The 13,070-nt window shown below is 38.6% G+C and overlaps 1 protein-coding gene across 2 annotated transcripts in view; it reads left to right on the forward strand.

Annotated features, from left to right (window-relative positions):
- DSP (desmoplakin) overlaps positions 1–13,070 on the forward strand; it is a 39,686-nt gene that overhangs the window by 18,344 nt on the left and 8,272 nt on the right. For both annotated transcript variants that reach the window (XM_054591930.1, XM_054591931.1), the window contains exons 6-21: positions 867–917; positions 1,756–1,917; positions 2,504–2,608; positions 3,700–3,795; positions 4,087–4,212; positions 4,740–4,892; positions 5,877–6,031; positions 6,865–6,991; positions 7,597–7,798; positions 8,061–8,287; positions 8,975–9,141; positions 9,580–9,718; positions 10,284–10,477; positions 11,508–11,670; positions 12,160–12,243; positions 12,682–12,789. In XM_054591930.1, the coding sequence (XP_054447905.1) occupies positions 867–917; positions 1,756–1,917; positions 2,504–2,608; positions 3,700–3,795; positions 4,087–4,212; positions 4,740–4,892; positions 5,877–6,031; positions 6,865–6,991; positions 7,597–7,798; positions 8,061–8,287; positions 8,975–9,141; positions 9,580–9,718; positions 10,284–10,477; positions 11,508–11,670; positions 12,160–12,243; positions 12,682–12,789 (2,259 nt within the window). The remainder of the gene's footprint in view (positions 1–866; positions 918–1,755; positions 1,918–2,503; positions 2,609–3,699; positions 3,796–4,086; positions 4,213–4,739; positions 4,893–5,876; positions 6,032–6,864; positions 6,992–7,596; positions 7,799–8,060; positions 8,288–8,974; positions 9,142–9,579; positions 9,719–10,283; positions 10,478–11,507; positions 11,671–12,159; positions 12,244–12,681; positions 12,790–13,070) is intronic.

The raw sequence follows: 13,070 nt of genomic DNA on the forward strand, positions 1-13,070 counted from the left end.
TAACTACTTGGTCCCAGGCAGTTTTGTCTGAGACATTAGTCTGTGATTACTTTTCCAAATGACAGGAAATTTTTAAAAGTCCCAATTTTTAAATGGGGAAGTGGAATTCAATAGATCTACTGCAGATTATGTTAACACTGGGGTGGCGGGGGAGGGGGGCGGGGAGCAGTTAAACAAAAGGCTAAGGGCATACACTCATTTGTGTGTAGTTTGTAAATGAGTATTTTGGGGGTGGTAGTTCTTTTCTGCAGAACTCAGAGCATCACTTCAAACAGAAAATCCGACAGTCATAGCATTTTATGTCCTTGGTGGATTCTTTTCTATGTGGTAATTAAAATGTATCTCTACTGGGGACAATTAGGTCTCATCCTGATACATTTCCTTTGCTGAAAAGATTGACTTGAAGCTGGGTGGAGAATAACAACATAAAATATAAAATATTCATCTAATTTTAAGGACTCAGTTTCCTCCCAGATTTCTAGATTTTTTTTTTTTTTTAAACTCAGAACTACTCATCTTCCTTCTTCTGACTTGCTTTTTTGCCCTACTTTTGTCCCCTTGACTATCTGACCAATTTTCCCTAAGACCTAGGGAGTCCTAAATCATATTTTCAAACTTTCACAATTTTGTAACAAGTGATCCTGTAAGTGGCAGTGATCAGGCCTTTCCTTGTGGAGATGGAACCACCAGGCCAGTGAGGGTTTGCTTTCAGACCCAGAGGGGAAAGGTGAAATATTTCCTGGGAAAAACAGTCTTTCTCTCGAAGGGTGTAAAATACTGACAAAAAGGAGGTTTAGAGGGGCTGCTGTTTCTCTGCAAAACCACAAGGGGAATGAAATAATTTTCTGCTGTTTGTCACCTTCTAGCGCGAGAAATCTGCCATCTACCAATTGGAGGGGGAGTATGAAAACCTGCTGGTAAGCTGACTTATTTCTGAAGTCTCCACGTTCAGTTCAGTTCAGCTCCATAACTGTGGAGTGCCTCCTTGGGGTAAGGCACCTGCTAGGTGTTCCGCCTGATGACTTTGCAAGTACCTGGAAGTATGCTTAGGGGCCCGGAGGTGCTAAAAAGATGTTTTTCTGAAGACAGTACTGAGTGCTGGTCTATTTGCAAGTTAAGTGTCACATCAATAGCACTTGTTAAATACTTGCAGTTAAAGCAATAAAGCTTTTCCACTTGTGAATTACAGTCTTTTTATAAGGTAGAGATTTACCAGACCATATTGTGATAAACTCTGAATCAATTACTTGACTTAAAAGAAGAAATATTTGAATTCTTCTGCCTATTTGTATTATGCCATCTTTACTTTTTCAATATTTTCTTACTGACAGTGCTACTTTTTAAATAATGTAGCTACTAGTGACACAACAGTTTCCTATTAGGTGTGGGATTTGACAGATGGCATACTGAATTTTTGGGGCATGGGAGAGAGCAGAGAAAGCTTGCTTTATCTTTTTAAGAATCCCATTTCCCCCTTTACAGTCTAAAACTAATTACTGAACTCAAACATCAGTACCTGTATCAAGACTCTTCCGGATTAGGCTGTTTCACTGAATCTAAAATTGCTCCCTTGTTTACTGTAAGTTTGGATGAGTCCTATACCAGGTGGTCAGTGAATGCAAGAGGTTAACATTTTACTGATTCTAGTGCTTTTTTTGGTAAAAGGGACCATATGGGTATATCTGTGAAATCTTCAGAGAATACCTTTAATCTGCATATTGTTATCCTAATGCTGCTTTTGAACGTCCTGTGCAGAAAGCATCCTCTGAGAGAATGGAACACCTGCGACAGCTGCAGAACATCATCCTGGCCGCGTACCGAGAGATCATGTGGATCAATGACTGTGAGGAGGAGGAGCTGCTCTATGACTGGAGTGACAAGAACACCAACATCGCTCAGAAACAAGAGGCCTTCTCTGTAAGCTTGCTGCCCTCCCCCCTCAGTATTTGTAGATGCTTGTCTTGAAGCTGTTGCTTTAGAAGCCTAGGAGTTGGGGGTCAATGGACTTGTAGTAATTTATCTGCCAGTTGTAATTCAGCCAATATTAGAATGGTCATGAAAAACCAACCAGCATCAGCCACATACTGGATGATCTCAAATATCCTTTTCGGTTTTGAAAATGCTACGACTTGTTTTTTAAATAAATTTTTTTTCCAATGTTTATTTTTTATTAATCTTGGAGGGTGAGGAAAGAAAGTGAAAAACATTAAATTCTTGTTCCACTTATTTATCCAATCATTGGTTGCTTCTTGTATGTGCCTTGACTGGGGATCAAACCCACAACCTTGGCATATCAGGATGATACTATAACTAACTGAGCTACTTGATCAGGGCCAAAAAAAAAAAAAAAAAAAGAGGGGTAGGATTCTTGAGGAAAACATAACAAGATTCTTTGGTATTGTCCAGTTCCCAAATACAGTTTTGTATTTAACATCCAATGATGGAAATTCTGGAAGGCCAATAGTGGCTTACTCTGAAGGATTTGTTTTTCTTTCATTCACAGATACGCATGAGTCAACTGGAAGTTAAAGAAAAGGAGCTCAATAAGCTTAAACAAGAGAGTGACCAACTTGTTCTCAATCAGCATCCAGCTTCAGACAAAATTGAGGTAGGCTTCATGAGATCTACTTTTTTATTAGGAAAAAAGGGAAACTTTTCATAAAGTAAGCCTGTACAAATGAGTGATTCTCACCCATCACAAAGCCATGACAAGTTTATTTTATATTTTGGGATCAATACCCTAGACCAGGGCTTGACAGTCTTTTTCTGGAAAGAACTAAATAGTATTTTAGGTTTGCTGGCCATCTGGTCTCTGTTGAAATTATTTAACCCTGCCATTGCAGTGTGAAAACAACAATAGCAATATGTAAATGAGTGAGTGTGACCATGTTCCAGTAAGACTTTATGTATAAACGCAGGCCAGTGGGCCAGATGTGGCCCTTGGGGCTGTAGTTTGCTGACCTCTGTCTTAGGCTGCCATTTGTTAGCTGTGCATTAGCTATTGGCACTGGTATGATGACATTGGTTGTTAAAAAAATGTAAACATTTCCATATCAGTTGGGAAGAGTCATTGCCTTAAGCCCCTCAAGCCCTCCTCATGGGTGCCTTGGACCTTCCTGTGATCTAGGAACAGGCCTTGGTGCATTGGGGGATCCCTGTTCCAGTACTGTCCCCCAGTGTCTATCCTTTTTTTTTTTTTTTTTTTTAAAGATTTTATTTATTTGTTTTTAGAGAGAGGGGAAGAGAGGAAGAAAGAGAGGGAAACATAAATGCGTGGTTGCCTTTCATATGCCCCCTACTGGGGACCTGGCCCACAACCAGGCATACACCCTGATTGGGAATCGAACTGGTGACCCTTTGGTTTGTAGGCCAACACTCAATCCACTGAGCCACACCAGCCAGGGCCCCCAGAGTCTGTTCTGATTGGTCAGTAACTATCTCCTTTGGGTGAATATTTTAAGTAATATGCCTCATGGTATCTATTTGTTAAAACTGGTTTTAAAAATTTAGTTTCTACCATACTAAAAGTTTCCTGTTGGAAAATTATGTTTTTTAATGTTTGGGGGAAAATTTGCTTGATTTGGAATTAAATAAAAAATATTTCATAGATTCATTCAGGCTCACATATCTATTGAAAAATAGATGCCTGCCTCTATATGGCTGAGTGGTGGTGAGACAGCTGATGTTTTCTTGTTTCAGGCATACATGGATACTCTTCAGACACAGTGGAGCTGGATTCTTCAGATCACCAAATGCATCGATGTTCATCTAAAAGAAAATGCTGCCTACTTTCAGGTTTTTATACTTAGTAATAATTTATTTGTCTTTTAGGTCTTAATTCCTTATCTTTTAAATGTTTTTAAAAGTATTGAAAACAACCTTCAAAGTATTGCCTCAGTACGATTTTTTGGTTTTTAGTTTAGAGGAACATAGATTGGTAGGTTAATATATTTTCTGCTCTAATCTTTTCTTTAGCCACCTATCAAAGAGACTCTTAGGGAAGATAGTCCTTGAAATAAAAATAGTAGATGATATTGCCTATTGAGTTGCTTTTCATTGACACAAGATCACTCTTATTCTTTATAGTTTTTTGAAGAGGCCCAATCGACGGAAGCCTACCTGAAGGGTCTTCAAGACTCCATCAGGAAGAAGTACCCTTGTGACAAGAATATGCCCCTGCAGCGCCTGTTGGACCAGATCAAGGACCTAGAGGTATCATCTCCGACCCAGGCCCTTGGCAGCCTTACACAGGGGAGATAAAATGCCCCCACCTGACGCGGCACAGGCTGCTGATTGGCATTGTTGTATAGACAATGTATGCCCAAAGCTCACACAAGCATCTTATTCATCTCTCTGTGGCTTTTCTCAAAATAAATTTATTTACAGGCTCATCTATTGTTGAAAATTGCTTTTGCTAAAGTAATTACTATTGTTCACAATGAATAGAGAGAATAACATGAAAATTCCTTTGGAAAAGCATACTTCAAGTTTTATCAATGTCCTTTACACAATGATATGCTTTCCTGCCCACTTAATCCACAGCTGTGTAGCTTCTGGAGTTGCTTATTATGAAAAGTTCCCATAGTCTCTGAAGATAGATAACTTTGTGGCTTTTTACAGCAAATACAATAGCAATATCTCATTTGTAATGTCATAGTAGCTATATTAATGTTATTTGAAGATCTTATTAAAAATTCAGAGTATCTATGTTTAAGGTATGATTTTATCTGCAATTGTAGAAAGAACGAGAGAAAATCCGTGAATATAAACGTCAGGTACAGAACTTGGTGAACAAGTCCAAGAAGATTGTGCAGCTGAAGCCACGGAACCCAGACTACAGAAGCAGTAAACCCATTATTCTCAGGGCTCTGTGTGACTACAAACAAGACCAGGTGTGTACTCACATACGCAGAGTGACACCAAAGCTTTCCCTTCCTTTGTACGTAGATTTTTGTCAATCAAGAGAGCAGAATTTAATGTAGGTTTCTGTGAGCACCATGCTAAATGTCTTTAGTATACAAAACAGCAAGTGCTGAACAAGCAGCAGCTTGTTCTGAATCCCATGATACTAGTCAGGGGTGAAAACAGGGCTTATTTTTAAACTCTTCTAAGTCTTCATACTTCTTTTCTTCTAATGTGCAAAACTTATTTATCTATGATCACTCTTATCTTTAAACTTCTAACATAGAAGAAATGAGGCGTGTGATCTTTCTGCTGCATATGAAATGAATGTCAGTGCAGATTTCATGCAGCATTGAGCATATCTCTTCCCCAGGCTTTGTGGCAAATACAAAGTGAAAAGTAAGTTGAAATGGAGGTTGAAGTACATACATATCAAGCTCATTACATTTCACTAGTTAAGATAGTTGTCACATTTTAAGTATCCATTTTAAGAAGCTATATAGAGTTAATTTAGAAAAGAAGCCATTTAGGTGCTGGAATTAATTTAGAAAGTTAATTTTCTGAGGACCTGACACCAGAACTTTTATATTTAAACAATTTTATGAGCAAATGAATGAGACAAGTGACTCCCACACACTAAAATCTAATACATAAAACATGAAGTCACAAAGAAAAGCTATGTGATGAGGTTTTGCTTTTACAAAAGGATTTCTCACTTTATCAATAGGTTCTCCAGGCTATCTTTTGAAAATTATTTCACCTACTTCACTTTATATGCACCTTTCAGGCTCATGGGTATTATGTAAAGCATCCGTGTGGTTGGGCTGTGTAAAGATTATCTTTGCTTGAGGAGAAACTAATAGATAAAAGCTCAAATAGTTTCTACATTTTCATCTCTGTTTCTGTCTTTGAGAAAAAAGATAAAAATGTGTACTCATGAATAAAGCCAAAACCCAGGGTTGCTTGCCTTACAGAAAATTGTGCACAAAGGTGATGAGTGCATCCTGAAGGACAACAATGAGCGCAGCAAGTGGTACGTGACAGGCCCGGGAGGTGTGGACATGCTTGTACCCTCTGTCAGTCTGATTATTCCTCCTCCGAATCCTCTGGCTGTGGACCTTGCTGGCAAGTAAGTGGGTGAAGTTCCTCGGAGCCATGACACGAATGGGAGTGGGGAGAAATGGGGCAAATGCTTATGCAGGAAACTTAGATGCACCGTTTGTTACTATAATTCCACCCTCCCAAAGGAACCTCATGAAGGTCCCCTTACATTGTCTTTTAATTTTGTGTTGAAGATACTATAGTTACCATGGGAAGATGGAAAATAATGTTTGACTCTAAGAGGCCTAGAGTATGTAATTGTCATATGTTTAAAAGGCATCGTTTCAAAGTTCTTCCCTTCTTAGACAATCAGTAATTTTGCACATAGCCGCAAATATAAAATGTCCTTAAGATCAATATTTACTCATCAATAGATGGAAGATTCATTTTACAAACTGTCCATGGCAGATACGCCTAAATCGCTAGCTGTGGAAATCTTCAGCACCCTCAGAATAGGGAGAGCAGCGTAATGAGCCGCATATGCTCACTTCCAAGCTCCAGCAGCCATCAGTGTTCGGTGACTGCGGTCTCCCTGTAGTCTCACCCAGTGTTAGACCTTGGACAGTTAAAAAGTGTGTTCTGCAAACAGTGTACAACGAAAAGTCGCACTGTATGTTCTGATCAAAATGATTCACACTATCTACTAATGTAGATGACTGAGAATGCACTTTTGGAGAGTAAATTAGGCCAAATGCATTGCAACGTGAAATGTTTTCAACATAATCCATTCGCCCATGTACGAGAACTAACTGTCTGTTAGTTCTTTAGTTTTTTGTGCAGTCAGGCAAGCATAGCCAAGTTTCCCCCGTGGGATAAAGCTTGAAAGCCAGGCTCAGCGTGTTTTACCCTTGTGCTTCCTAGGATCGAGCAATACTATGAAGCCATCTGGGCTCTGTGGAACCAACTCTACATCAACATGAAGAGCCTGGTGTCCTGGCACTATTGCATGATTGACATTGAGAAAATCAGGGCCATGACTATTGCCAAGGTATGTCCCCAGGACCACCCAGGCTGCAAGTTACCTGACAGACCAGTAGTGCCCATGGAAAAGGCGCATGGTCCTTTAATATTCTGGATCCTAGCCTTCCTAGATGTAATGGAAAGTTAGGTCATCGATCGTTGACTGGGTATCACAGAAGTAAAAGTTGGAATAGAATTCTTGGAAGAACATCAAAGCATTAGTTACTCAAGATCAGTGGTTTTCAAATTGGGGTCTAAGAATTCCAGGTGACTGGGTCCTCTTGGGATGACTGTGAGGACCGTAAGGAGAGGAACATGAAATGGGTAATTTTTGGCTTCCCTTAACCTTTTCCCTTTTTAGTCAGAACAGCTTTGCTATGACTTGCTTTACATTTGGGGCTCCTGAATAATATTTCCTTTGAAGAACAAAATTCTGTAGGAAAAAGTAATCAACAACCCATTGCTATGTTTCTTAGGAGCAATATCCACGCCCTTAAAGACCTTTTCTATCTTAATGGGCCTGTGATAAGCAATACCGCCAGCCCCATCTCACACAGAATATTTTTCAGCAGACTTTTTCTTGGTCACATAGTGGCGACAACCATATATCACTTCTACCTGGTTTCCTTCCAGCTGAGAACAATGCGGCAGGAAGATTACCAGAAGACACTAAATGACCTTGAGTCCCATTACCAAGAGTTCATCACAAACAGCCAAGGCTCAGAGATGTTTGGAGATGACGACAAACGGAAAATGCAGACGCAGTTCACAGATGCCCAGAAGCACTACCAGACACTGGTCATTCAGCTCCCTGGCCACCACCAGCACCAGACAGGTTGGTTTGGAGCATCTTTCTGTATCCACCATACATGTTTTCCAAAGAAAGTAGTAGGCATAAAACTAGTTTCAGAATCATTCCTTTGAAAAATAATATACTAAAATTCATTTATATGCTAAATTTTCAGAATCAAAACAAATGAAGTAGATACACTTTTATGCAGTATGGGTTTTCTGCTTTTTGTTTTTGTTTTTTTGAGGCCTAGCATCCTTCTAACTAGGAATTCTCTGATTTTTGTGGTCCAAACATATTTTTACAGTAACCACAACTGAAATCACTCATGTTGGCTCCTGCCAAGATGTCAACCATAATAAAGTAATTGAAACCAACAGAGAAAATGACAAGCAGGAAACGTGGATGCTGATGGAGCTCCAGAAGATTCGTAGGCAGATGGAGCTTTGCGAGGGCAGGATCACTCTTAAAAACATCCTTCTGGAGGACCAAGCGTCTTCTCACCATATCACATTGAAAATAAATGAGCTAAAGGTAGGTATCCATTAATATTTTTGCCTGATTCCAGGTATGTTTATATTTATCTGTGACCTAACAAAAAAAAAACTCACCTGGTTTACATATTCATAGGCAGTAAACATTAATTTTTGATAAAACAGTTTCTAGCATGATTTTTTTTCTTTCCCGTGCTTCCAAATTTGTAGATGTCTGTCGGGCTGGGAATTCAGACACCTTTCCTGTGAGTTTGTGGGTTACGGAATCAGGCTACAGTGTTTTTCCTCTGTGCCATTTAGTACTTCGTTCGTTTCAAAAGTTTTCACAAACATTAATTTGGCTTCTGCCTAAAACAGCCTATACTAGGGGCTAGACAGGTGGAACTATCTTATTTACAGACAGGAAATGGGCACTGAGGGAGTTGGCTGGTGGAGTAAAAGCTCAAAGCCACTGATGCGGCAGGGACCACAGCCCAGGTGTTTTAGCTTGAGTCTGAGTTATCTTCCCTGCCAGCCACAGCTGGGCACTACTTTGGATCATCCAAGGTCTACATTCTAAGTAAGGGGTTACAGTTACACAGTGCTGATAGGGCCTCCCTGAAAAAGGAAGCAAAAGGTCAAGTCAGTCTCTTTCTTGAATCCTTTACACTTAATGAGCTTTTTAAAGACAAAAACGATCACAAGAATCACACAGCTAAATCAAAAGAGCGTGCCTTCTTTTTGACAGAGTGTGCAGAATGATTCTCAAGCAATCGCTGAAGTTCTCAACCAGCTTAAAGATATGCTGGCTAACTTCAGAGGTTCGGAAAAATATTGCTATCTACAGAATGAGATATTTGGGCTGTTTCAGAAACTGGAAAATATCAATGGCGTTACAGATGGCTACTTAAATAGGTAATCACAACTAACGCTTACCTCAGAACTTTTGGTTTGGTCAAGCTTTACTTTGTCAGACTTCATTTGCTTTATATGCTTGGCTTGCTGAATCTGTTGCCTTACAGTTTCTATTTTCCCTACAGGCTTACTTAACAGTCTTCTGTGCTTTTGAGGGAGGGTCCTTTAAATAAGGGTGTTAATTCCACTGTTTTGAGATCTAGTGTATGTTAAATTTAAGGTATACTCTAAGTGCCAGAATTTGGAATTCTCCAGTTAGTGCAAAATGGTGGTCTGAAGCATGGGGATCAGGAGTGTATTGCTCCTGCAGCTTTTAAACTAGGCAAAAGAAATTATCTGCTTTAATATTGTTCTCTTTCATTAATGGTGGCAGGAGCCAGATGTTCAGAGTTGAATGACGTCACCAGCATGACCATTTGCCTCTTTTGCTCCTTACAGCTTATGTGTAGTGCGAGCATTACTCCAGGCCATTCTCCAAACAGAAGACATGTTAAAGGTTTATGAAGCCAGACTCACTGAAGAGGAAACTGTCTACCTGGATCTGGACAAAGTGGAAGCGTACCGCTGCGGGCTGAAGGTGATGTGAAGGGATGTAACAGTGGTCCAACTTACAGGAAGTAATTCAGGATTCAATCCCCAATGATAACATTTCACTAAATTTTCATGAGTTTTGAGGATTACCAGGTTTCATTGGCCATACATGGCGATATTAATTGTTATCTCTAGTGCATTGTTTTCCAGAATGTGTTAGAGGAACTATGTGAGAAAGTAATTTGTGGTGAGACTAGTCTGGGGAATGCTTAGATAAATGTAAACTGGTTTCTTTACTATAGAACTTCTCAGAACCATTAATACATTAATATATGTTATAATTACTCAGGAATGGAATGGAGTGTAATGTTTAGCATTTCTCAAACGAATTTACACATTTAATCTTTTTTAACGGGGTAGTACAAGGAACTAAATCACTGACACAAATATTGGGAAATGCAATCCATAAATATATATTCCTGAATTGATTATGATGTAAAAATATGAATATTCTAAAGAGTTTTATAATTTTTTTTAATTTGGTGATTTGCAGTGAGGCATGAAGTAGGAGATGAGATGTATTTGTACTCTTTTTTTTTCTCTGATGGCAGAAAATTAAAAATGACTTGAACTTGAAAAAGTCTTTGTTGGCCACCATGAAGACAGAACTGCAGAAAGCCCAGCAGATCTACTCCCAGACTTCACAGCAATATCCACTTTATGACCTGGACCTGGGCAAGTTCAGCTTAAAAGTCACACAGCTGACAGATCGCTGGCAGAAAATAGACAAACAGATAGACTACAGGTGTGCCAACCTTCTTCCGTATTTTCTTCCCATTTGTTTGTTCCTAAGATAGTGTCACTTGAAATAATCACAATAAAAAATAATGGTTCTGATTTGTATGTAAGTTAGTCAGTAGAGGTGTTCTAATTATGGATTGCCTATAGACAGCTCTGTTGGAAATAGAAAGACAGTGCATCACAATAGCCAAGCTTGGCCTACTCGTGCCAGGTGCCATCCATGTTCTTCGGGAAATGGTAGAAGACATTGATCATGCTCTTTTGTGCCCTATAAACAAGCTCTTGTCATGATTATTGGAGGAAGCAGATGCTTTTTCACTAAAAATTTGTGAAAATTAAACCTTAACAAAAAAGAAAATGCCTTACGGCACATGAGGGTTTAAAAATATCTGCTGAATCCTGCTTGTAGTTCATTTTACTAGTAGTGCTTTTTAAAAACATCTTTATTGATATGTAATTCCCATCATTCAATTCACCCATTTAATGTGTACAATTCAGTGGTTTTTAGTATATTCAGAATTGTGTAACCATCACCGCAATCTAAGTTCAGAACATTTTCATCATCCCCAAAAAGAAACCCTGTACCCACCAGGCATCACTGCCTCACAGCTTTCTGTCTGTATAGATTTGTCTGTTCAGGACATTTCATATAAATGGAATCATACAATATATGGTCATTCGTAACTGGCTTTTTTCACTTAGCATAGTGTTTCCAAGGTTCATACATGGTGTAGCATGTGTCAGTACTCCATTTCTTTTTATTGGCTGCATCATATTTTATATATGGACATATACCACATTTTGTTTATCCTTTCATCAGTTGATGGTTATTGGCGTTGTTTTCAATTTTAGACTATCATGAAAAATGCTGCTATGAACATTCGTGTATAACTTTTTGTGTGGATGTATGTTTTCATTTCTCTTAGGTATATGCCAAGTGGAATTGCTTGGTCACATGGCAACTTTATGTTAAATACTTTGAGGGACAAAAGAAGTGCTCTAACAATTTTAATAATTTTATCTGTTTTCCCTAGATTATGGGACCTGGAAAAACAAATCAAGCAACTGAGGAATTATCGTGATAACTATCAGGCTTTCTGCAAGTGGCTGTATGATGCCAAGCGCCGCCAGGATTCCTTGGAATCCATGAAGTTTGGAGATTCCAACACAGTCATGCGATTTTTGAATGAGCAGAAGGTAAAAGACAACTTGTTATCCCACAACTGTTTTGAAATTATTCGGGTGTAAGCTGTATTTTCCTCTGGTTTTCATAGCAGTGTCTGGGTTTGAAACGATTAATATTGCAAGCCTATTTTGTGAATGCTTAAAGAGTGCCCAGAGGGAAACAATTGAGACATTTACAAAAATGGCAGTTATGAATACAGAAATAATGTAATGTACTAAAGTATTTTTATAAATTGAGGTGAAAGGACCAGAAAAGAATTCTGACTAGAAAGTAACCTTTTAGGTAGATAATAAGAAGTTGAGGAACTTTGTTCTCATTTCTGAATAGAACATATGCTCGTCTCCTAAAGCTGAACTGTGAGAATGTGAGGTCAGTAGATGCAGTGATAAACTGAGAGAAAAAAAACAAAAGAAGTAACAGTGGTTAAGAGTGAAATAACATTTATTTTAAAATATGCATATACTTTAACACTTGTAAATAATATTTTATTTTTTATATAGAACTTGCATAATGAAATTTCTGGCAAACGAGACAAAGCAGAAGAAGTACAAAAAATTGCCGAACTCTGTGCAAATTCAATTAAGGTATGCTGGTTTTACAAAGGATGTTGGTATTTCATCAAGAATATTATTAGCTGCATTATTTTATGGTTCACTTTCAAGATTATAAACTACTTGAGGATAACAATTATGGATTTTATATATTCTCTCCAGAGCATACCGTAAAAATTTGTTATCCGTTAACTTGAATTCATTACACACTGGCAGCATTTGTGGGAACGATCTGGTCTTCACTCTTTAGACTGGCTGCATGTGCAAAATTCTCCAGTTAGCATATAAAGATATATATTACTTGGTTTAATAATGCACTATTTGTTGCTTGGGCATTAGCTGCACAATGAGAGCCTTCGGGGTTGGTCATTAGAAATATAGTTTGATGATTTGAAACTGTGGAATTGTAGCTGACAGTAACTCCTTTTAAGTTCAATAAGTATGTTTTTCTTAAATTCAATTATTCTGCAGGATTATGAACTCCAGCTGGCATCATACACCTCAGGCCTGGAAACTCTACTGAACATACCTATTAAGAGGACCATGGTTCAATCTCCCTCTGGGGTAATTCTGCAAGAGGTATGTATGTCATTACATATCTCTTAGGGCCTGCCCTTCTTCCTGCCTCAACCCTCTTTCCTGTCCTCTTCCTGTCTTGCCTACAGTCCCTAAACTCATCCCTTGTTATAGAGTATCCACTCAGAAAGACCCAATAATAGGTTATGCTCCTTCTAGTGTGAGTCATCAATATGTGATGCATTTTAGGAAATGATCAGTAGAAGTCTGAATCTGTTGTCCACATGTTAGAATCTTTGCAGAAATTAGGCTTAAATTCTGGATTTAATGAGGGAGACTTTTAA

Source organism: Pteronotus mesoamericanus, unplaced genomic scaffold, assembly GCF_021234165.1.
Source record: "Pteronotus mesoamericanus isolate MK-2021 breed Mesoamerican mustached bat unplaced genomic scaffold, CSHL_Meso_final scaffold_31, whole genome shotgun sequence".
In the NCBI taxonomy this organism is placed as follows: Eukaryota; Metazoa; Chordata; class Mammalia; order Chiroptera; family Mormoopidae; genus Pteronotus; species Pteronotus mesoamericanus.